Source organism: Polistes canadensis, unplaced genomic scaffold (genome assembly GCF_001313835.1).
Source record: "Polistes canadensis isolate GaletaPanama2010 unplaced genomic scaffold, ASM131383v1 scaffold_6, whole genome shotgun sequence".
NCBI lineage: Eukaryota > Metazoa > Arthropoda > Insecta > Hymenoptera > Vespidae > Polistes > Polistes canadensis.
Genome location: NW_014569553.1, coordinates 1,275,697 through 1,301,398, shown reverse-complemented (window position 1 = coordinate 1,301,398; position 25,702 = coordinate 1,275,697). Strand labels below are relative to the sequence as shown.

Below are 25,702 nucleotides of genomic sequence, written 5' to 3'. Positions count from 1 at the left end.
AGCTTCTCTTCTACCTCTAACAGAACAAAACTCAAGCTCAACGCTTATTATTCCTTATTCACCTATCGATTAAACTCTCATTCGAATAATGATTGGAACGATCAACTAACGAACCGACCACGAGCACCTAAACATCTCGGATATGAGTAGTAGACATACATATACATACATAAACATACATATATATATACGTATATACATAGGAGTGGGGCAAATAAAAAGCCCAACACGAGCGTGTTCCCTCTTTTTTCTATTCTAACCGGAATATGAAAGAAAGAAAAAGAAAGAAGAACAAATAAAAGAGCAAGGAACTGAGGCTTTTCAGCGAATTTTTTTTAGCATTCATCGTGTAAACGAGATTGACGAAGGGGTGGAGGAGGGCGTGGGGCGGGGCTTCTTATCGACGATAGGACGAAAAGTCGTTGAGAATTAAAACGAGTGAAACGTTATCGAAGAACCGCGAGCAAGTAGTATTTTCAGATAAAAGAAAGGTTTGATAAGAGAGGAGAAGTGGGGAAAGGAAAATAGAAGAGACGAGATAGGATACGAAATCGTTTATATTCATTCTCTCTCTTTCTTTTCTCTCTCTCTCTCTCTCTCTCTCTCTCTTTCTCTCTCTCTCTCTTTAACCGATTCGATAATTAGAGCTTCACAGTCGGCTCGTTTCTACGTCTATTCGTTATTCGCAGAAACAATCGCAAGTAAATAATTGGATCGTTCCCCTATCGGTACATGTCAATTCTAGCTGAACCGCGCGAAATCCCATTAATTCGAAACTGCGGTTTCCGCTTACAATAAGTGTGTAGAAACCCCTGGAAAGCCCTGATACGTGAAACGATTTGCCCTTTTTAAACTCCCTTACAACTTTCCGTTTAAAATAGGAATTGCAATTAACGATTGAATAATAACATATATAATTTGTCATTTCTCGTTTTATATTTCTATCTATTTTAATCTATCTCATACTTGTTTCCTTAATCTATCCAATATTATATAAGTAATATGCATAAGAAGAAAACGAATAACAGAGTATTAAATAAATATGTCTGAGATGATGTTGAAGCTTCTATTATTAGTGGTAACATCATTGCCACAAACTTACAATACGAAATTATAAAGAGGATCCTCGTTTTTGTATCTCGTTTGAAATGATTGTAAGTACAGGGTACAGAGTGTTAATACCACCGCAATACAAACGTACTTACCGTGTCGTACGGCAACACATTTAAAATATATATATATATATGTATATACATATATACTACCATGTTACCTAGCTAGTACCGACCGAGATGACAAAGCATTCTCGCACATATTACGAACTAATCGTCCTCTAACGAGCCGCAAAGATCTCCTTTCTCATTCCCTACACTCTTCTCTACAATTTAGGTGTCAAGAGGTAACACTGACAATGTTTTAACGAGTAAACGATCGTTAATTAACGGATAACGTTCTGTCAACGCGTTAAAACAATTATCATTTATTTCTCTCGGATTATTTATTATCTTCTAACGTAGAAAAGTTTTCACATTGTAAATGAGAACACGTTTCAAATAATCCTAATGTCACGGTGATAAGTTTTCCGTTTGATATAAAAACCATCAGGCGTTGAACACACAAACTACTAACGGTAAAGAAGGATAGAAAATTTGACCGTATAAGATTATCATTTAAACAAACGAATATTAATTATATAATCATATATATATATATATACCTATACACACCTGTGTATCCTCGAATGTAGGTACCCGTAGACCCGTAGTATTTCGGTAATTGGATAATATATCTTTATCGATTGTTAACGGTAGTCAGTGGACACTGCTTGCGAAGCGACGCATAGGGATCCTGGGCTAAATTTATACCCTTAATGAGTTAAATCAGAAGGAGGAGGGGTGATGGTGGGAAAGCGATGTTCCTGTACCGGGGAACCCTATTCCCTTTGATATTATCGATTGGACGGTAACCTACTGGCATACCAGTTCGATCGTCCGGTTCCGACCGATTGTGGCTGATTAGAATGACTGGGCTGACTAGTCGGCAACTGTTACTACTACGTCGTTAAAATCACTATTACTACTACTAGCTGTTACCTAGACGCACGCACACACACACGCCAAACGTTTTCTCAACGTGACATTTGCGAATAAAATCTGACACTTAGTACGATCATCCAAGCGAGATTCACGATCTAACGTATGACGTATACGATCCTATAGAAAATGTCAATGTACTTTTGTAAATGTCAAATATGGTAAAGCTTGGTAGGAAAGGAAAGGAAAGAAAAGCATAAGCAAGGCAAGCCAAGGCAAGGCAAGGCAAAGGTAAGGCAAGGAAAAAGAAAAATGTAACTTTCTCTCGACACGAGATCCTTTCATAGTAGATGGTTCAGCTTCGGCATCGACAAATCGTCGATAAACGCGAATAGTCGTCGTTGGAGAAAAACGAAGCACGTCTTATAGAAATTTTTCGTACCGAGCCCTCGAATGCTCGATTTAGGTTGATCGCACCTGCGGCTCTTGCCCTTCTTATCTTTCTATAGACGCTTTAAGATAAATTTTCATAGAAAGTAACATGAATCTCATCCCACCCCTTTCTCTTTCTCTCTCTCTCTCTTTTACAAACGATCCAAAGCTATAGAAAATAAACTTTCAACCCTTAACGTCGACCCCTTATTTCACGAATATTTTCTCTAACTCTAACCTAAACAAAGATAGGAATTTGGTCAGAAATTTACGATAAGCTTTGGTCGTAAGGATACAAAAGCCCTATCGTATTTTATGTTCCTTCGTGACACACCCGTTACGTGGGGATGGTACTTGATTATCCCCTCTCCCCCTAGATTTTAGATTAAGTTAATACGTATGTTCTCATTTTTTGTTCTCTTTTTCTTTTTTCTAGTAAAACTTATTTCCTGTTATGCTTAAAATAGGCCATAAGGACGTACTAACAAATTTCTCTACAACCATCGATAAACATTTCAGCAAGCGTATAAAGCCACTTTGAATTTCATATCAAGCAACCTTGTTTCTCTGTTTAGTACCCATATCGCACATCGTGGCACTGGTCGGAGATCCCACCTATCTTCCCTGCGACATATCAACTACCCACGAAGGAGATTCGGTACATCTTGTGCTTTGGTATCGCGAGGATCTTGGTGCACCAGTTTACAGGTGAGATGCAATCAATGTATACATATATCTTACAACAATATATACATACAAATACGTACCATTCTCTACTTACTATATTCTCTCTTATACAAATATACAGATATATATATATAGAGGTATATATATATATATATATATACAGTCCCTATCTATCCTTATATCCATCTACGAATGTACAAACAGGCGTTGGTCGTTGTCTCTATTGGTCCGCACTAGGTTACATACATCTTGTCGACACAATGCGAGATTGGTGGTTGCTTTTAACCGAAAATTGCCTTCGAACTCGATTTTCGTCTCACATCGAGAGATCTATATATATGTATACCAATCTATATACATTTATATGTATATATATATATATATATTTCCATCAGCATGTCCCTTTTCATCGAAATAAACTATCTAGATGGTATCTACCATACCGTACAAAAGCATTGAGAAATGAGTTTTCCAACAATTCATAATCGCAACGACTAAAAATGACTAGACTTTGCTCGGTGTAGTAAACTTTGGAAAATAGTTGGAACGTTTACGTTATATCTAAGTTTGAAGAGACAGATACACAGAGGTGAAGAGAGAGAGAGAGAGAGAGAGAGAGTGTTCTTAGATACCACGATCGAATAAGCATGTTAACTATGCGAAATATATAGCCATGGAATGCCGCAGTGTAATCGGTATCGCAAACTTGGCTCACGCTACCAAACAGTAGGTGTAATTGGTCCTAATTGATCCTATCTGAATAATGCCAAGACTGGAAACCTGTTACCATCGAATTACCTTACGAGCGAGCGTTGAATTGTTGCGTGCAAAAATCTTCTCGAAAGTTGTGCTTTCTTACGAGTACTTTTTTATTCGAAATAATAAATATTCAAATTGTAGTGGTGTTTCTTTTTCTTTTCTTTTTTTTTTGGAATTGAATGAGATAGAGAGAAAGAGAGAGAGGAAGAAGATTGAAAAGAATTCTTTTTTACCTTGCTCTATAAAAATATTTTCCTTTCTCTTCTTCTTCTTCTTCTTCTTCTTCTTCTTCTTCGTTTTTTTTTTTTTTCTTTTCTTTTCTTTTTTCTATTCACTTTGAAAGAAAAGTTCATCTCTTCCCTCTTAATTTTTACAACGAGAGACGTTCTTTTTCAACGCTTAAAGTTTTCCTCCACAACCGGTAGTGTGAGGTTTCGTTCGAACGAGCAAATTCTTGGTAATGGATACCGTTTCCATGCCTTATTAATTCTAACTCAAAGGTTATCTCCAGGAAAAACAACTAAAAACCTTTTAAACGTACATATCTCTATGGAAAAAAGGAAACCGCACAATGGATTACGCGATTAAACACGAATTCGTGTTTGCACGTCGTTAATATAATCTGGCGTATACTTTCTCTCACTCTCTGTCTCTCTGTCTCTCTCTCTCTCTCTCTTTCACCTTCTCTTCAACTTTGAATTCTCAACGTTTAAGTAAATTAGCCTTTAAAAGAATCTTAATTGAAATGAAAATTGATTTCTCACTGGTCTTCGTTTAATCATGATACACATCAAACTCGCACACTAGTCTAACTGAGAAATAAGATTTTAGGTTTATGAATACACAGTTAGACAAAATTTTCAAATTAACTTACTGATTTTCCATAAAACGTTAATATACTGATAGATAATTTATCTTTGTCATGTCAAAAGTTAACAAATTGTATTACGTTTTAAGATATTCCAGCATTTTCTTACGCCCATAATGATTTAGCATAAATTTCTACAACCAGTTTATGGACAATTCTAGGAAACGAGTTGTTCTACTGGGACATCTTTGACAACTTTTACAGAAAGCATGAAAATACATGAACACTTTATTCACCGTCATAAAAATCGATAAAGCGTTAGATTAGATGAAACACACGAAAAAATTCATTTCCAGAATAACGAGAATACCGCGCGTCAAGATTTATAGAAAAATATTTATTCGTAGATACGAAAAAAAAAAAAAAAAGAAAAATATTCATTCGTAGATACGAAAAAAAAAAAAGAAAAAAACGCAAAAATTTAAAACGTATTACACGTACGTTTCCGCTGGCAAATAAATTCATCATTGGTTACTTCAAACAAAAATTCAATGTTTTTTTATTTTTTCTTCGAAAAATTCTCGTTTCCATGAATTCCATGAAATTTTCAAAATTTTTGACCGATAGCGTGTGCGTACGTTTTACGTGTATCTCAATCCGTGTAGTACGTTTATTCATTCGAACCAGCTGTTGGTCAGAGGTGGTAAGATTCATCGATATAATAAAACGATTTCTTGTTGGCAGCGTCGACGCCAGAAATCGAAACTTTGGCAGAGTCGAGAAATGGTCGGACGACACGGAATTTTCTGGTCGAGCTTACTTCATGCCAGATCAAAAACCAGCCATGTTGGGTGTGGATCACATAAGGGAAGAAGACGCTGGCATTTATCGATGCCGAGTCGATTTCCAGATCGGCCAAACTCGAAACTACAAAGTCAATTTAACGGTGATAGGTAAGGGAACCATTCATTCATTCATTCATTCATTCGTTCATTACATTTGCGTATCGAATAAAAAATATTTGTCAATTCGATTTAAGGGAAAAGATTTGAGGCTTGGAAAAAGACAAAAGTAGGAGAGTTCAATCGAATGCACTTTCCACCTGCAACCACTTTCCCAAATCTAACTATAGTTATTATTCTATCCATGACGTCGCATTTTGTTTCACCTTTCTATTATTTATTTCCATTTATTTTTCTCACTTTGCATCGATGCACATGCACCGAAGTTGCAGCATTGCTACTATACGAATACCTCGTACCTCGTTTCCAAGTTTTATTCCTAGAAATTTATCCGAATGACACGAAGATACTACCAGCTTTTTTCTTTACCAAATGGATATTATTTGTCTGGTGTGAGATATATCTTATAGTTCGATGCAGAGTACCCCGAAAAAGTTTCACAATTTTTTCGACGTTAAGAAGATCACTTCGTGCACGAGAGAATTATGAAAAGTGTGCTGCGAAAGGTTTTTTTTTTTCGATAAATTTATATACATGGTAAACAATCGTAACGAATGTTTCTTATTTTCTTACAATGTTACAGTATGTTACGTGTTATATATGAACGGTCGTGCACGCATTCTCTCTCTCTCTCTCTCTCTCTCTCTCTTATTCACGAACAGCCACTACATATCCTAACAATACGTCTCTCGTCACTACGTCACTAGACGCAGCAAACAACGAAAGGCCAACGGTCTCGATTTATAGTCAACGTTCTGCAGTTGACATCGGAACGTATGTACGTATGTACATAGACATATATATATATATATATATATATATATATATGTGTATCGTACATAGATCCAATATACAAGAATACCTCTCCGGCCTAGTAATAGAAAATATTTCTACCGTAGCACCCACCCGCACCTATACCTGCTGCTCTACGCATGCTTGGTGTTCGTACTAACATGCTAGCAACACGAAGACACATATATTTTTCTAACCGAAAAAGCTATGAAATATAAACGACCGATAAATAATGTTTTTTTTTTGTTAATCGACGATTTACAATCGAGAGTCCGAATCACGGCATACGATCTAACTAAACCCCACCCCATACCCCTTCCCAACCTTATCCCGAACACCCGATCTAAATAAAATCCAGGTAAATATTCTGCTCGTACTCTATTTTCACAATTGTTTTTCTATACTTCATATTTCTCTTTTTAAGAGCGTTAACGAACGATTCTAAAGAACAAGAGAAAAATCCTCCTACGTAAAAAGAAAAAACAAAAAACAGAAAACATAATAGAAGCCAGTAGTAGTAGTAGTAATAGTAGTAGTAGTAGTACATCCCTTAAACGTTCACGAGTGAAACGTTGGAAACGTTGGAACGTTTCAACGTTTCTCGGATTTCTCTTGCGGTCTTGAAGCGTTGTGCTGGAACGAAATGTATACCCAGGACTCTGAAGCACTATGAAAAGAATGACTGAGAACGTCGTGCAGAAGACGAACCACCCGTTCCGAGCAGGAAGAGGACAAGGGAAAAGAAGAAGAAGAAAAAGAAGAAGAAAGAAAAAAAAGAAAAGAAAAAGAAAATGAAAAAGAAAAAAAAGAACAAACAGACCATGAAGGAAAGGACAAAAAAAAGTAAGAGGAAAATAAGAAGGCAAAGGAAGAAAGAGGTTGTTATAATGGAACGAAGCTGACATGGAACTGAAGGTTTGTGCGGGTGCGGGTGCAGGTGCGGGTGCAGCTCGTAGGGGAAAGCAGGAAAACGGGGTTGTTGAACACAGAGAGAGAGATAGAGAGAAAGAGAGAGAGAGAGAGAGAGGGAGGGAGGGAGGGAGGGGAGAAAAGAAGAATCCAATTAACAATTCCGTTGAAAAGTTATGGAGATGCCCTGGCCGAGCGGTGGCACGCCAGCACCCGATGCTTTTTCTTCTCGGCATGTGCCGTGGAATTTTTCCCGTGGGATAATTAGCCCCTTCTACAAACCGGGTAGTACTACCCCACCCCCCCCTGATGCCACCACCCTTACTCGAATCCCACAGTAAAGAGGGCATGCTCCGGACGGAAAGGCTCGTAAACGCGAGCGTTGGTAAACCTTTTCCAGATGAACGCCAATTAACGTGCCTTTCTCTTCTCTCCTCGACATCCCCTTACACTTCTCTCTCTCTACCGTACTTTGCTAAAATTGCTAGTTGCACATCGGTCTCCCCCTATCTCGTTTTTCCTTTTCTTTTCTGTTTCCTTTTCTTTTTCTTTTTCCCATTTTCTCGCTTCTTCCTTTCATTTTCTTTTCTATCTTCACCCTCTCCCCCACGACAACCCTTGGCGTGTCGCTAGGCGCGTGTTGTTTTCGAAACACGTACCACGCGTAAACGTGAACGGAAGAGAACAGACGGAGAGAGGGAGAGAGAAAGAGAGAATGGGGAAAGAGAACGACCTTTCGTTAAAAGCAAGAAAGAAAACGGCGTTAAAGAGAGCACTCGAGGAATTTAAATCGCGCTTCTCGAAAGCAAGCAAGCAAGCAAGCAACCTCGCCAGCTAGCCAACTGTCTATGTCAAAAAGAAAAGAAGGAATGAGAAGAAGCATCCGTGAGTAAGAACGAATAGACGCTGTCACAGCAGAGAATGTTTTAAAACTAACGGGGAAAAGAGCTTACGAATGAACGAACGGATATTGTGAATCGTGGAAGTATTCCTACTTACTAAATTCTAAAACTCCGAAAGCTATTTTAGTATTATTCAATTTTGAAATTCGTTATCAATTTATGGTGGAATACAATATTGAAATGAGAATGCATTTATATTCATGATATATTGAACAATGTAAAAAGAGAACTACACAAATGTTTTATGTTACTTTTAAATATTTGGGTCTGAGATGTGTATATTAAGAATTGTAAATACTTTAACTGGGTATTTATATAATGGAAATGTTATATTTTCTCTGTTAAAATAATATCAGGTAGGTAGAAAAATAATATCGATTGTTTTAAATTGACAGAAATGTAATTGAGACTCGTGTAACTCTCTCACTGCATATATAATATTATTAGATTTATTTTGTCTAAATAAAGCACGATCTTTTCCAATCTCCTTATTTCTGTTTTTATTTCATTAAACTAATCTCGAAGTTATCAAGAAAATGTAAACCAAAATGCTATTCCGATGGTTCAACTCTACTTGTTATCTCATCGTATATAGTATGGCTTCGCGTAATCCGATAATAGTTTGATAAGCAAGAACCTTTGGCTCCCGGAAACTATCGATACTTTGCTAAAGAGCTAGTCTAACGATTACCAATGTCTGAATGGACCATCTTAACTCGAAACCTTAAAAATCTATATTCACGAAAGATGATACTTGCTAATAATATCGTGTACTTAAATGTTACAAGTAAAATTCACAAGTCTTTAATAATTTGATCGCATTTTTGATATTCAAAATTATTCCAAATTCGTGATACGCATATAATTAAACGTATTTTTACAATATAGAAAAAAAGTCCATATATAAAGTGAACATTTTTCTTGCCAAATCAATCAAAGTACGTTCTTTTAACGTATATCATTCGTATCATTAAAAACAAAGAATATATTTAAATAAACTACTTTAGTTGAGACACCTTTCTATATAATAGTAAATAGACAAAGGTTAATGATGAAACGAATGAAAGAAGAAGAAGAAGAAGAAGAATGGTGATACTTTAGTGAAAAGTAAATTGAAATAAAATAAAAATCTTGGAACAAGCGAAGCAACAAACGAGAAAGAGAAAGGAAAAGACCGGTGAGTCTTTTACGTTTCGAGAAAAGAGTTTTAAAAGAACGAAGAGTCATAAATTGGATCTAAAGAAATTTATCAAGTTCGTTACTAGAAAAGCGACACGATCATAGTAGAATACCGCATACTTCTTACGAGACGTCACGATATACGATAGACATCGATTCTTCGATTTTCAAAGAAGCTTTACAAACTCCCTTTCTTTCTTCGTGAAACTCGAATAACGCGATAGCTGTTCTGGAACCGATAGACCGACCGACAGATAGAGAGACAGACAGACAGATAGTTAAACTACCAAAGAAGAGTCATGGTATAATCATAAATCATGTTAGAATTTGAAAATAACGTTAGTGCCCGGATCCCATACAATCCTACCGATTTTATGGGACTCAACGTGTATTACGAACTTTGAATTGTCTTTCTATTATTTCTATTCTTTCTACTTCATTTTCTTCATTTACTTTTTCTTCTTCTTTCACCGTGTTATCAAATGCGTTTGATCACTCGTAAAAAGTTGCAAAAGAAAATCGGCATTTCCGTGAGAAACTTTCGGCTATTCGTTGACGTTAGAATAAGGGTTAGGATGCTTCGTAAAGAAAGAAAGAAGGGCCAAGGGAGGGCTGAGGAAAGGAAAGAAGAAGAAGAAGAATACGGAAGAAAAAAGGAAAGAAAGAAAGGAAAAAGAATAGAAAGGCGGGATAACCTTTCGCTCGAATTGTTCTTCCCGAAAGGTAATCGATCTGGATTTTCTCTCACTCGTCTTCTCGACCCCGAACTTTTAATAGTATTTTACTTTTAAGTACACTTTCGTCCGGATGATGCATCTGGTGCAGACGCGGCGCGCGAACGACGATCGAGTCGAAATTCCCTCGTAGAAAGTTAATAAGAAAAAGAAGAAAGAACAAAAGAAAAAAACAGAATAAAAAAGAAAGAAAAAAAGACAAGAAAAGAAAGCAACGGATAAAGGGAGATAAAGGAAGAAAGGATAAGGGTGGAAGGGCGAAGGGAAAACGGAAAAGAAAACGACACGTAAAACCATGTTCGACGAAGGGTTTTCAACGAGAACGACCTTGCTCCTTCTTTTACTTTTTTTTCTTTTTCTTTTTTTGTTATCTTTCTTTTATTTTCTTTTTTTTTTTTTTTTTTTTTTTTTTTTTTTTTGTCCTCTTTATTAAACGAAAGCCCTTTTTCTTCGGAACAATCAGAACACGAGTCTAGATTCTTCTCATTTTTCTCCTTTGCTTATACCATCTTTGTCTTACTTTCTATCCTTTCTATCTTTCTTTCCTTTTTCTTTTCTCATTTGCTCTTTTATCGATCATCATCTCCACTTTGATGAATGAAATTGACTGCGAAAATATATAATAGAAGAAACGTCGAGCCATTTGCAAAATTGAAAACACTCGATGGAAATGTACATTACTGATGAAGATGGAAGTAAATATGAGAATGGAGAGAGAATACGATCGAGTTCGTGCTTCAAAACTTGTCGACATTTTGTACAATGATGGGAAAGGAAAGGGAAAGGGAAGGGAAGGGAAAGGAAGGTGTTAGTAGTGCTTGCGAACATAGAAGATCGGTTAAGTTAATTGTAACGCGACACGTGTCGGATTAAGGAAACCGACCTTTCACCTGTTATACAATCCCTTTAAAGATCCTTTGGAAAATAATTGATCTAATCTGCAAAGTAAATATGTATAAACTAAAATTGTTCCCTCTGCGATATGACACCGAAAACATTTGATTATAAAAGTTAGCCTTTCATCGAACAAAACTTACAATGAAACGAAATACTCGAGAGTAAATTTGTAGCAAACATTTTAAGAATCGTATTTTTGTAATCTCCCGACACAAAAATGTGTATATTTTTATTGAAATTAAAAAAAATATAGAGTAAATCTATAAGAGTCTATTGAACTTATGGACACATCAAACTACAGTATATTCGATCGAAAGAATTTAAATAAGAAAAAAAATAAAATCAAGTAATAAGTTTCAATTTGATCAAAATAAAAATGATATTTAAATTTATTTCATTCAAATGACACTTATCCTAAATACATCATTTAATAGTTTCGTGTAGCATGGTGGAAGGGGGTTATGCGAAATAAGGAAAAAGATACATGGCCGTTAATTACCGTTATACAAAAATTACTTTCGTCGTAGTAAACGCAATCACGTAGTAGAAAAATAAAAATGAAAAAAAAAGAAAAAAGAGACTTCCCTAACGAGGAACGAGAAGAGAGCATCCGTCGATGGACGTACGAAGTAGTTTGGAGAAGCGGACGTAGTTGAAGAGCTGCTTGAAAATGTACTTGAATTCAATTGTTTGAAAGTAGCTCCGTAATCGGTTCGCTCTCGTCGTTACCGACGGTAAATAGAAAGGCCGCACCTGTTAGAAATCACAGAAGAAGGTCCTCTCGTTCGTGAAACTAGAGAAAATCCAAGGACGCCGGAGTTGAGTTTTCGAGGAAGGAAATAATTACGCTTCTATCCTCGAAAAGTCGTTCTCGACACGCTCTACCCCACAAATTCTTTTTTTATTTTTCATCTCTCTCTCTCTCTCAAATGATTCTACGTATACAATTATACGAGTGAACAAATTAGTCTAATATTTCTATTAAATACGTCAACATTTAAATCAATGCGAATTCGTAAAATAAATATAACTGACACCTGTTAAACAGAGTACGAACAAAAAGTAGAATTAAGAATAAATTGATTTCATAAAACACAATTATTTCATGAATTAATACTTTCCTCAGCTATTTCGATTTTTCACGAATCAATTGAATTATACGCTTCACAATGGGATACCATATACGTTATTTAATACGAATTATCGATAGAAGTACACGTAAGATTTTGAAACAAAAAAAAGAAAGAAAGAAAGAGATATATAGATAAATAAGATCTTGAGAAAATAACGGAATCATACTCTCGAGTATACCCCCTTAACGTGCACGCGCGAATGATAAGATCGAAATAAGCTATCTAAAATTGGACACGATCGTAAAAATTTTACGAACGGATAAAAGTTATCGTTGATGAGCGTATCCACGAAGTACAGTAGTGTACGCCAATCCGACGGATGAAATTTGAAAGAAACATTGGAAAGATGGGTGAAGTACGCGCATAGCTCTATCGAATCACTGAATAATAAAAGTCTGCGCGAGCCCGTTGTTCGAAGCTTTTCGTTTATCCCTTGTGATCAAATTCGTTGGCTGAAAAAGGTTTTACAAAAGCACACACACACACACACACACATATGCACGCGTGATCGATCGAATTACGCGTGTAAACGGGGAAAGGAAAGGAAAGAAGAAAATTTTGGTGGAGTATGGGGGTGGGGTAATTTACGCGCAAACAAGTTGGAGAAATACAAACGAGTATCACCCCCCTCATCTATCTCTCTCTGTTTTTACTTCTATCTATCGATCTATCGTTAAGTTCAAACAAATTCTCAAAGGTAATATCGATAACGACAGATAATAAACGAGCGGTCCTTTGTGTATATCGAATAATAGAAGGAAAGTTGTCGCGTAATATATCCGAAAAAGAACTGATAGCTCACTCGATCATCTTCCAACATATTATATACGAATCAAGAAACAAAAAGTGAAAGACATTCGAATATTCCTTTGTTCTCTTTCGCAAAATATTTCTCGTACGAAGAACGCAAGAGAGTAAAACATAAAACAAGCTCGTCAAAGAGACTCGAGTTACATAACGTCTCTTGGAAACAACCGCAAAGGCAAGGGGAAAGCCAAAAGTTCAAGAAAATTCAAATTGCGCGCGCGCAAACCCTGATGTGCTGTACTTTTGCTCTTAAACACTCTCTACTACGTCATTTCAAATCTATGCGAGAGAGCAAAGTTTGTCAAAAGAACTCACCCTTCCAACTTTCATTCTCCCTGTAACCCTTTGCCCCCCCCCCTACCCCACATCAACCAACCAACCAACCGAATTCTCTTCTCTCTGTCTCTTTCGAAGTTTATCGTTTCTCTCTTTTCCTCGAATTGCAGAAACTTATGGGATATGGTTATAGTTAGGCGAATATTTCTTGGCACGTATCGTGAAATAAGGAAACGTCGACACACTTTCCTTTGGTGTTTTATAATACGATTGTTCGTGTGTAGTTGTATGTTCGTTCTATGATAACGAGACAACAAATCGTAGAATCAAAGTAACGTCTATGAATACTCGTCGTTCTCGAGTGGATAATAATAATTGTAAAGAACCCAAAGGAATCGAAACAAAATGGGAATGAATGCACGCCCGCGGACATTCTAACGATCCTTCTCGAATTATCGTTTATGTAAACGTTAAAAAGAGAATACTTATCAATAAAAGCAAGTGGGAGTCGTCGATATCTACCGCTAGTAGTAGTAATAATAATAATAATAATAGTAGTAGTAGTAGTAGTAGTAGTAGTAGTAGTAGTAGTAGTAGTAGTAGTGCTCTTATTCGTTTTCTTAACGAGCTCTCCTAACTACGAATTGGTAAAGAGAGAGAGAGAGAGAGAGAATGAAAGCCGATAATGTTTATCGTATAAGCTGTAGATTGTGAAAAAAAGAAAAAATAAAATAAAAGAATATAATAGAGAAGACAAGAAAAAAAAATATAAAATTAACGAACCCGAAGATATTCGTCGAACTAACGTATTCCTCGTAAGAAACAACGTTTTCTTTCAATCGTATAATTTACATAAATACGTATGATATTATTATTATTATTATTATTATTATTATTATTATTATTATTATTATTATCGTTGTTAATCCTCTTTTTTGGTAACTTGTTTCCCATACTCTCCGAAGTTAACTTTATCTGATCTGTTTTATTTTTTATTTTTATTTTTTAGGTTCGATTTTCCATATTCCATATAACTCGATATAATTTTTACAAAATGCGATAATAAAATAAAAATTTTATTATATACGATATGACGATTACGAATCAAAATCCCGATTGGGGGTATATATTATTATATTAAAATATAAATTTACAAATGTATATCGATGATTTTTCGATGACGCAGCCGATGGTCAGGAATCCCAACTAATACACGCCGTAATAAAATACACAAATTGCGTGTCTGTCGAAATTAACGAGCCGCGATAGCGACGCCAGTTGAAATCATAAGAGCGAGAAATGCGCTTTAACACGCTCGACTTCGTTATGGAAATTCGGATTTCCATCCAGCGGTGTGCATTCTTGTAATATTCCAATCATTATTAATAAAGCAGTCACACGCACTTCGCACCGGGGATGCGCGTAATTGCAAACAATTTTACTGTCCCCCCCCCTCCCCCCTCCCCCCTCCTCCCCCAGGGATTAATAGCTTTGTTCGCAGGAAATGCGGTCGGGCGAATCATCAACGCGATTTCTCTCGCTATTAATACAATTCATTGCATATCTTTATATCTTTATCTTTATCTTTATCTCTCTTATGCTTCTCTCCTATTTCTTTTTCTTTATCTTAATTCAGTGAAGGGAAAAAAGTAAAAATCATTTAAGCTTAAGGGGATATAGCGATGAATTAAAAAAAAAAAAAAAAGAAAAAACAAATACACACACATGGATGTTTCGTAATAAAAGGACAAAATCTTACAATCGGTTTTCTGTTATTCAACGAATGAAAATAATCTCGAGCAAAAGCATTTCGATCTATAAAACGTTCGAATAAAATTCACGTGTCTGTTACTTACTACCCATTCTCGTTCACTATCTCACACGTGAACACATCCATATTTTCGCGTTACACGAGATTATTGAAAACGACTACGGTATGTTAATTATTCTCCCGTTCCTTTTTACCTCTCTCTCTCTCGAATCTCTTGAATCTCTTCCTGGTTTTTTAAGCTTCGCAAGATAATTACTTGCCCGTCGAGAAATAATTTATTCGCGCGCGACTATGAAAAAGTTTTCGCATTTTTTTTTTTTTTTTATTCTCCTCTCCTTTTCTTCTTCGTTTTTGTATTTTTTTTTCTTTTTTCCTTTCGTTTCTTTCGTAAAGAACGGTGAAACGAAATATCGGACGTAATCGTTCGTTATCGTAGCAGAGAGAATCGGGAAAAAAAGAAAATAAAAGAAAAGAAAATAAAGGAGAAGAGAATAGAAGAAGAAGAAGAGGAAGAAGAAGAAGAAGAAGAAAAAGGAAAGCATATGGTCAGATTCCGTTCGTTTCGTTCGCAGATACACGTAATACGATCTTGGGATAATGAAAAAGCGCTTGGAAGATACATCTCGTTTGCTCTTGAAATCTACGATGGTATGGTAGAATGTTTGTTGCTGTTTCTGCTGGTGTTGCTGTTGTACTGTTGTTACTGGAAGAAATGAAATTTCGATCGTCTTTATCTCCTTCTCTCTTTTCCATCCAATTCCGTAGGACGAATTTCATCTTCCATCCGTTTCATGGCTCGGAATACGCGGAATCTCTCGTCCTACATCTGAATCAACAACGTTGAAAGGTACTATTTCTTGAACACGATAGGACAATCTTATTTCATCGGATAGACTTGGATGATAGAAACGCGCTAGATAAAGAGTTGAAGAAAGTTCGAAGAAGAAGAAGAAGAAAAGTGAAAAGGGGAGAGGGAAAAAAACACGTTCCCTATTCTTACTCGTGTTCTTCTTCTTATTCTTCTTATTCTTATTATTCCTCTTCGTGAAAACGTTACGATGCTTACAACGCGACATTAAATTCCATTCATAGATTCTTTTCCGAAAGACTCGAAAATACTTGGCAAAATTCCATCGGTACGGGGTATAAACCATCGTTGCGCCCACGTAGCTTAGCCATCATCCTCGTTCTCGTTCACGTCCTCGTCCATTTGCTAAAGAAAAAGAAGAAGAAAAAAAAAGAAAGAGTAGGGGGGGGGAGAAAAGATAAAAGATTCGATAATAATTTCACGACTTTTTACGTTTCCGGTAAAAGAAATTCACCACTCGTCTCGATTATTCCTCTTTCCGGTTTCGTGCTTGAATGTATGCACTCGAAGATCTCAACGGACAGTTACGAAATAACGTGACGAGTAGTAAGGTAAGGGGAGGAGGGTGGGGGGATCAGGGAGGAGAGAGAAAGAATAAAAAATATAAGAAAACTAAAAAAAGGGTAAGGAAAGGATTGGGGGTAGGATTGGGGGGGGTGGGGGGTGGTTTACAACGAAAAAGAAACTCGATCGTCGTCGTGTCTAGTTTTCTTTTTCTCGTGTACACAGCTATAAGAAAGGATAACAAGAGATTACCAAGAGGTTTTTTGTTGAAATAAGATATAAAGATATTCTCTGAGAGATATATACGAAAAGAGAGAGAGAGAGAGAGAGAGAGAGAGAGAGAGAGAGGGAAATAAAAGTATTAGTAAGCGGGGCCTAAGAAAACTTAAGAGTTTCAGAAGAGAATATATTATATGAGAAGCTGAAAGAAAAACAGAAAATAAAAATGAGCATAAATGGGATAAAGGGGAGAAAAAAAACATATATATATATATATATAGATAGAAATATGGAATCAGCTTTGACGTACGTTTAACGATAAGAATAGTCTTCGACGAGCTTTCTGGGGTGGTATGGAGGAGAGGGAGAGAGAGGAGGTGGAAGGGGTACCTTTGCTTTTCCTCCATAAGACGCATAAGAGTCAGAAGAGAGAATCTTTCCTTGCATACATATATACGTATTGTATTCTTCGCAATACTTATAGAAGAAAAAGTAGGAAAAAAAAGGGAAAAATAAGAAGAAGAAGAAGAAGAAGAAGAATAGAACTGAAGACTCAATCCGTAGTATGAAATTTCTCGTATATTACGAGCACAGAAAGAAAATAAATACGGACTAAGACTGGAGTAGTTTGCCTGTAGGGCGAATCAGTCTGCCAGGTACTCTTCTTCTTCTTCTTCTTCTTCTTCTTCTTCTTCTTCTTATACTTCTTCTTCTTCTACTACTACTACTACTACTATTACTAATACTACTAGCACACAAAAAGAAGGAACAAGTACTACAAGGCGATTTTCTTTGTGCCGGAGGAAATGCGCCAGAGATGGCTGGCTGTCAGTGCTTGGTGCTGCTGCCAGCGTAGGAGAGAAAGTGCCGAAGCAATTATCGTAATGGCGGTCTTCAAACCAGAACGTCGCGAAATGATTACGAAACTAGAAGGAGGTACGGTCTGCTGGTGGTATATTCTTAAGAACCATCAGCAAAAGATAAGAGAGAAAGGATCTTCGATATCCAGTCGTGTCAAAGCTCCGATTTCCTCTTTTCTAAACCCCCCCCCTCCCTCCTCCTCCTCCTCCTCCTCTTCTACCGGAGAGTCGCATCTTTATCTAGAAAGAAATATGACAATATTATTAAACCGGTATTACGTAACAGCTTTAGTATTATTCCGAAATGTTACATGAATTCGTTTTACTAGAGGCAGTTTTTAGAATTGTTGGAATTTTTTTCCATCGGCTTTAGAGACTTTTTTTTTCGTTCGAAGGTAGAAAGTAAATGGTTTCTCCTTCTTTTTTTTTGTTTTTTTTTTTTGAAGGGAGTCGATGAAATGGGTATGTAGGACAAGAGAAAGTAATGTGGGGGAGAGAGAAAAAAAAGGGATAAAAAGGATTGTGTATATGTGAAGCGAATAATTTATAGTTACACGAACGTGTGTGTGTGTGTGTATACAATGTGATTAAAATATTATCATTAATAATAATGATAATAATATTAGTAATACTGATATAATAATATGATAATGACAATGACGATGATTTAATGATAGTAACAATAATAGATATGATAATAATAGTCATAGAAGATAGGGTGAAGTAGAGTGGAACGTAACAGCAAGTGTCTATATATATATATCGTTTTACGAATACATATGCGTTTATCTAACACAATGACATATAACATTCCTCTGCTATTCTAGCGAACAAGAGTATCGACTTTTTGCAATTGTAATTTCTCGATTACATTACCAATAATACCAGCTCGATACCGTTCGATATCGTTTTCTTTTTCATGCAACCATGACAGCGGTAGGTACAGGTGGCTGCCTTCTATAAGCTAGACGTGCGATATTGATTTCAGATTTCAATTTAATGCCGCCTCGCGATATCCGAAGCACGATCTTCCAATACCAATTTCGCGTTATCGGACTTTCACTTGATGGCGAAAGAGAAAGAGAAATAGAATGAGAATGAAAAGGAAAGAGAGAGAGAGAGAGAGAGAGAGAGAGAGAGAAAATGAAAAAAAAAAAAGAAAAAAGGGGGGAAAGAAAAACTAACGTGGAACCACAAAAGACTTACGAAAAATCATATCTAAATGCGTAACCGTATGTGTGTGTGTGTGTGTGTCTGTACACGCTCGGAAGGAAGTATGTATGGTTATGCCAAATATTCCCTTTTTTTTTTTAATAATACTATTGTGTATATAACAGGGGAAAAAAAAGGTTCTTCGTATTTCGATCCAAAACTCATATTTTCTTTTTTTTTTTTTGTTTTTTTTTTGTTTTGTTTTTCTATCAAACCTACAAAATTTTTGGATTACTAATAAATAGATATCGTAGGGAATTTGGACATTCAAAAGAACTAGAACTTCGTTTTGATTAATTGAACGTTTCGTCCCTTTATTGGGACTTCTTCAGCAACTTAATCTCTAAAGTTCAGCGTCTTTTTTATTTAAACAGACATACATTTTTGTAATATTCAAAACACTATACATCTAAACTTCGTTATCTCTTGATCCTTACTTTCATTTGATTATTTACTTTCAATATCGTGAATTTTAATGAATCGATCATGTTGGTCAATTGTTTTCTTACGCGTAATTTCATTAACATTTTTTTCAAATGATTCGATTCGTCCAAAGCAAGGTGCATCTTTGACATCAACGTTTCTAAATTGAAAACATTCGAAACAATTTTGTATCATATAAAGTGATACTCCATCACCGTTCATAAACATCATCAATTTCGTTAACAGTCTGAGTCGTATCCTTCTCTTTTTACTTTCTTTTTTTTTATTTTTTTTTAATAATAAAATTTCCAAACGCATCGAATTTCTTCTTTACTCGAACCCATTTTTAAAACGCACTAACTTGATCAAATGAAATGAACAAACATCGCAACTTGTTTTTTAATTACTCCATGACATGTTACATTTAATACTCACGCAAATATTGCCAGATCCGATTAATACTGCGCGAAAGTTATTTCAAACAGAAAATTATTTGCCGAGAAAATACTAGCGCCGAAAAAAGAAAAAAAAAAAAAAAAGAAAAAAAAAAAAGGAAAATAACATTTTTTCAAAAGTTTAACCAAATCAAATATATTTGATTAAACTTTTCGTGACAAGCGTAGTTAGTCGTCACTGGTACGCCACTCTGACGCTTAACAGGTCGTTCTATTTGTTCCTATATTTAGTAGATGTCGGATATAACCGGCGTTAGATCAGTACGAAGAATTTAGAAGAAATGATAATTACAATAGGATTAAACATATACGTACATTCTCGTATTCGTTATTTTTCAGTTCCACCTCTCAAAATCGTGATCTCCGACGAAAGAGGCATAGCACGGGACCAAATGACAGGACCATACTTACAAGGCGATACCCTAATACTTTACTGTGACGTTTATGGCGGTAAGCAACCAATCATTTCATTTAATACTACAACGATAAATAATTTATACCTATTTTCTATAAGATCAATCAATGTGTGTCAGCGGTTATTATCAATCAAATAACACGTCACGAAAGGAAAATAAATTTGTATTCATAAAGCTAAACGATTAAAATTATTTGACAACGTAAACAAATTCAATTATTTTCAAATTAAATAAAAGAAACATATTTTGTTGGTCGTTTATTTTTTTCTAAATAAAATTAATAAAATCATTCAGTTTTGATAGAAACGATTTACAACAAATTCAGGTGGGGGTTAGAGGAAAAGCTTACAGAACACTTATAAAATATTTCAACCTTAATTTCGTCGAAATAACCGTTTCTTGCATCAGTACTGAAGTAACCACCAATCCTGCAAATCTTGTGAAAGTAATTTTTCTAAAGAAATTATTAAAGGTTACATTATAAACGCGAGTCAAATGAAAATATTTCATCGAAAATATTGAAAATACAATTTTTATTTGATGGATGAGACACATTTCGCGACTGAACGTTTAATTATTAATTATTTAAATAAACTATTGATTTTTCGTATACAAATATTAAAAAATATCAAACATCGCACTCATTCGAGTAAAATTTCGATTAATTTTTATTTATTATCAAATACTATTTCGAGAAATTATACCGACATGAATCATATAAAAACAATAATATCTATTTTTATGTGTAATATTTAATTAAATCACAATTTCCTTAAAAGAAAAATGAAATACAAACATTGAGGCCCCAACGAGCTTAATGTACAAAAAATCGATATTTAAAGGTTACATTTCATATATTCAATATTATTTCAGAATAAATTAAATATTGTTATAATACACATATTTATATTGTTCTTTATTTGTACAAATAATTTTGACTTTTTTCTTTTGGAAATTCAAGTGTTAATTAACTACGAAATGCATCGAAAAATACTTTTATTAAAAATATCGACAATTTTTGTCCGTTTAGAAGTTAACCCTTGGACGGGAGAGGGATATCTCATTTCACTTGTCGTAAAATCCTAGTTTTATTCAATTAAATTTCTTTCATTATTTAATAAGTGACGAACGTCCGATAAGAACTGTAACGTCACGTGAAAAACGACATACGTCCGATAAATTTGAAATGTAAAATGTTACGAATGAAAATGAAAGAAAGAGAAAAAGATCAAAATATTAATTATAATTATATATATATAAAATATAGTCATTGCTTAGAGAATATAGTCCCATCTTTAGAGAACGAACAATACGAACAAACAAACAAAATAAATTTGTCCGACGTTTCGAATATTTCTACAAAAATACGATAGAGATTAATAAAAAGGAAAAACAACAAATAGTTAGACACTTGGATTCGATTCGTTTCTACGCGATAAATCGAAATCAATTTCGATAGGAGAGAAAAGATGAATGAAATATTATCCATTTTTATATTTATATATTTATATATATAAAACGTATAATTTTTTGAAGAAATAAAATATATACCTACCTATATATATATATACGATACCTCTGTTTCCTTTTTTTACAGGCAAACCGCCGCCCACTTTGACCTGGTACCGTAACAACAATTTCATGAATAACAAAACTATGAATGTACGAAACGGCGTGACGCGCAGTGAAATCGTAATAAAAAATTTGGAACGAGACGACGTTCTCTCGCAGCTGACCTGCAACGCGACGAATAATAACGGATCGTTCACGCTGTCCTCGACCATTCTACTGGATATGAATTGTAAGTATCTATCCGTTTCGAAACAATCCAAACAAAGGAAACAAAACGGGGTGGGGCTTTGCAACGACGCCTCCAGTTTCAAGTAGATACGACGAATGAACAATGAAACAACTATAAATATTCCCTTAGGTATCTTCTTTCTCAACAGCTCCAACCCCCAACCCCCACTCCTGTTAACAATCGACGACTCTTATTCGTCCATTCAACTTTAGATTGACTCAAATCTATCTATCTATCTATCTATCTATCTCTATCGAAAAGTTAAACTTTACATATATCTTATATTACCAATTCCAATTCGTTTCTTTTCTTTCTGTCGCGTTTTCTGAATACAAGCGTTCAATAGCTTCATGAAATCTGTACAAATATTACAGGGGATGTATAAGAGAAAAGAAGGAGGTGAGGAAGGGGGGGGGGCGCGATGATTCTTTTCCGCGTAAAAATTAAATCAACGAATATTCCTGTATGTTTACAAAATATTTCTACGTTTACTAATCGATTTATAATAATCCCTATTATACACAAACGATTGTTATTTTTCCGCTTTTTATTTTACGATTCCCGTAAAAATGGCGACAATTATAAAATATGTAAACATTTGAATAGCGTGCAATTGGACGGGAAATAACTGTTACGTAAATTAGGAAAAATGTTTATAGTTGATGACAAAGGCTATATTGAAAGAAATATTTCAATGTAGGCGATGATTGGCAAAAAAATGTTTCAACGTGATTCACCCGATAAAACGTTCAAAAAGAAATGTAAAGGAAAAAAACACAAAAAAAATATATTTCGCCAGATATATTATTCGAATTTTCTTTTCTTTTCTTTTCTTTTCTTTTTTCTTTTCCTCCCATTTAAAATAACAACGGATAAAATTTTTGCGCCGAATATTCGAATACAATGGTATATAATAATCATCAACATTTATTGTTGCACGCACGTCCTTTCATCGAAGCTTATTTTTCACGAGAGTCACGAAAAAGTATCGAAGAAGAAGTTGTGACGGGGGAAAAAGAAGTGTTATCACAGTGAGGGGGGAGAAGGAGGATACGAGAGTGGATAGTGTCTCTGAGTCGTCTGGGGTAGAGTTTTAAACAAACTAAACAAAACCAAAACAAGAAGAGGAAAAAAAAGGGAAGAAAAATCGAAAAATGCATTTATTACGAAAATAATAAAAAAAAAAAAAAAAAAAAAAACAAGTGGATTTTGCGATGGCAGATATCGCTCGTAGTGCGAACGAATGAACCAACGAACGAACAATCGTAGAAAATACCATATCGCTTTTTCACAAGAGCGAGTTACGAACGATCGACGAAGAGAACCTAAAAAGTGAGAGAGAGAGAGAGAGAGTAGTATTTCGATGGTACTTTGTTATTGACATGGGCATCGGTACGTTGCGTGATGTTTATCGGGATAACAGAAAAAAACCCGATGGTCATTTTTCTAGCCTCACCTGCGAACTCGACGAGAAAAATACTGATAGGAGAAAAAGTAAGTGACAGAAAGAGAGACAGAGACAGAGATATATATATATATATATATATGTGTGTGTATACATGTGTATATATATTTTTTGATAGTATTGTATATAAAATGCCGATCAAGATAGGAGGATTTTTCGGGCGGCTATACGCCGTTCGTCAAGTTGCCTTTTAAAAGCGTCGAAAGCGGAGTGGCTAAACGTGACCGAGCTCGAAAGCAAGTTTAATCTCGACCACAGCACACTGTTATTATGAAAAGATACATCTACCTCGACCTGATGGTGTCCGCATAAAAACCTGTTATCTCACGATCGTGCTATAAACTCTCTCTCTCTCTCTCTCTCTCTCTCTTTTTCCCTCCATCCCCGTACCCCTAACCCTCCCACTCTTAATTTATGCAACGCGTTACAGTTTCTTGGGTAGAAGATGAGAGGAGAAACCATAGTCCCATTCGAAAGCGTTGCTACTATTACACAGTTACCATTACTACCACTGTGTATCTAAACTACTATTCGTTAGAATACTCCAAAAAGGGGTATGCTAAAAAAGGAACAAAAAAAATCAACAAACAAAGAAAGAAAGTAAGAGAGAGAGAGAGAGAGAAATTGTGCAGATGTTATCCCGTAAATCCTCGTAACACTCCAGGTACCGGAGATCAAAAGCCTTGGTAGCAGTGCGATACGCACGTTATGTTTCAAGTAAATCAAGATGGACGAGACACACACAATACACAGTCCTAGATAGAAAATATAGACTCGTTTTCTCTCTACCCTCTTCGCTTAGGAAACTTCGTGGATTCCCCATGGGTCCTCTGGATTCTTAAAGAGAAACGTGTCGCCTTCTTCTTCTTCTTCTTCTCCTTTGCTTACTGTGCCTAAAAGACACCTTAAAAAACCGAGATAAAGGAAAACGATAAATGTTAGGGAAGTGATGTTTCTTGTAATCATTAAAAGGGGTAAAATGTTTATGTGAGAACAAAATTTACTCTCTCTCTCTTTCTATTTCTTTGCAAAGTGAATTTCATTATAACGCACCATCAACCCCCTTTACATCTTCGATAACGTTCGATGGCAAATACCGCAGCACGTTTTATCACACCGCCAACATTTTATCAGTGCCCGCACGTTTAATTTTGTTTCTGTTCGAGAAAGAAACGTTTTATGATAACCATATTCCACCTCCCCCCTCCCACCCCACGACCATGTTTTCTTTTCATCTTCTTCTTTCCCCCCTTTTTTTGTCCTCCTTATGCGAAAATACTTGATTCGACATTATTATTATTATTATTATTATTATTAGTATTATGTATTATCAGTATTATTATAATTATTGTCGCCGGTGCCAGTTTTGTTGTGTAGTCTTTGTTTTTATTGTCGTCATTATATCGCTTTTTCGCGGTGAACGCGCCGATATTATCGTTTCTTTCAATAGTCGCATTCCGTAGGTACTGCATTTTAATGGGGTAAACGAATTAAAACAAAAATAATTGAAAGGAAGGTAAGGACAATGGACGAGATGAAGAATATGCGGAATTTAAATGGGCATAAGTAAATATACTGTTTGCACGGGAATTATTAAACAATGTTTATGGACACGAAATGAAAAACTCGATTGGCGTAGAAAAATATTAATATTACATTTAACATGGATTTTCCCATTGGCTTGATAAATTTAATTGAACAACGTTTAAAAGGAAGACTTTACATTATTTCGACGTACGAGTAAATGATCCTAAAGTAACAACGACATATACGTTTTTACGTTCAAACAAAATGATTTGAATAAGTTCGAAGAAAAATCCTTAAATACATTTTTATTCGTTTTAAAAAAAAAGAAAAAAAAAAGAAAAAGAAAAAGTCTTCTAAAGGATTACAGTTTACAGACACTATTTACCTACTTACTTCAATGCGTTTACATATTGCAGGAAGATACTTTCAACGTTACACACGATTAACGATAAGAAAAAAGATATACACTATGAAAATTGTGGATACATTTATCGGTACATTTGACGATGATTTTAAATACTAAAACTATCGTCAATTTATCTGTTATATACTCGTTTACTATTATTAAAATATAATATAACGAGATAGATGATAATTACAATATTATATACTATTTATTGTATTTAACGTTTACTTAAATTTAACTAACATGTGTCAAAAATGTATGAAAACAAAATTAGGTATCACCTAATATTCATTTTTAAATGAAATAACACACGATTTACTTTAATAGAATATTAATTAGTAAAATCGATTGAAATTAATAGAATGTTGTTTGAACGATTATAAAAAGATGTCTCGAGAAAAAAGAACATTAAACAAAGGTCATATTAACAAAACGTATATAATGCATAAAGCAGGTGGGGTCTTT

At 35.1% G+C, this 25,702-nt stretch overlaps 1 protein-coding gene across 2 annotated transcripts in view; it reads left to right on the top strand.

Moving 5' to 3' along the window:
- The window catches only part of LOC106788925 (hemicentin-2-like), a 104,664-nt gene that overhangs the window by 58,276 nt on the left and 20,686 nt on the right, over positions 1-25,702 (top strand). For both annotated transcript variants that reach the window (XM_014752656.1, XM_014752646.1), the window contains exons 3-6: positions 3,041-3,173; positions 5,464-5,672; positions 19,962-20,072; positions 21,636-21,839. In XM_014752656.1, the coding sequence (XP_014608142.1) occupies positions 3,041-3,173; positions 5,464-5,672; positions 19,962-20,072; positions 21,636-21,839 (657 nt within the window). The remainder of the gene's footprint in view (positions 1-3,040; positions 3,174-5,463; positions 5,673-19,961; positions 20,073-21,635; positions 21,840-25,702) is intronic.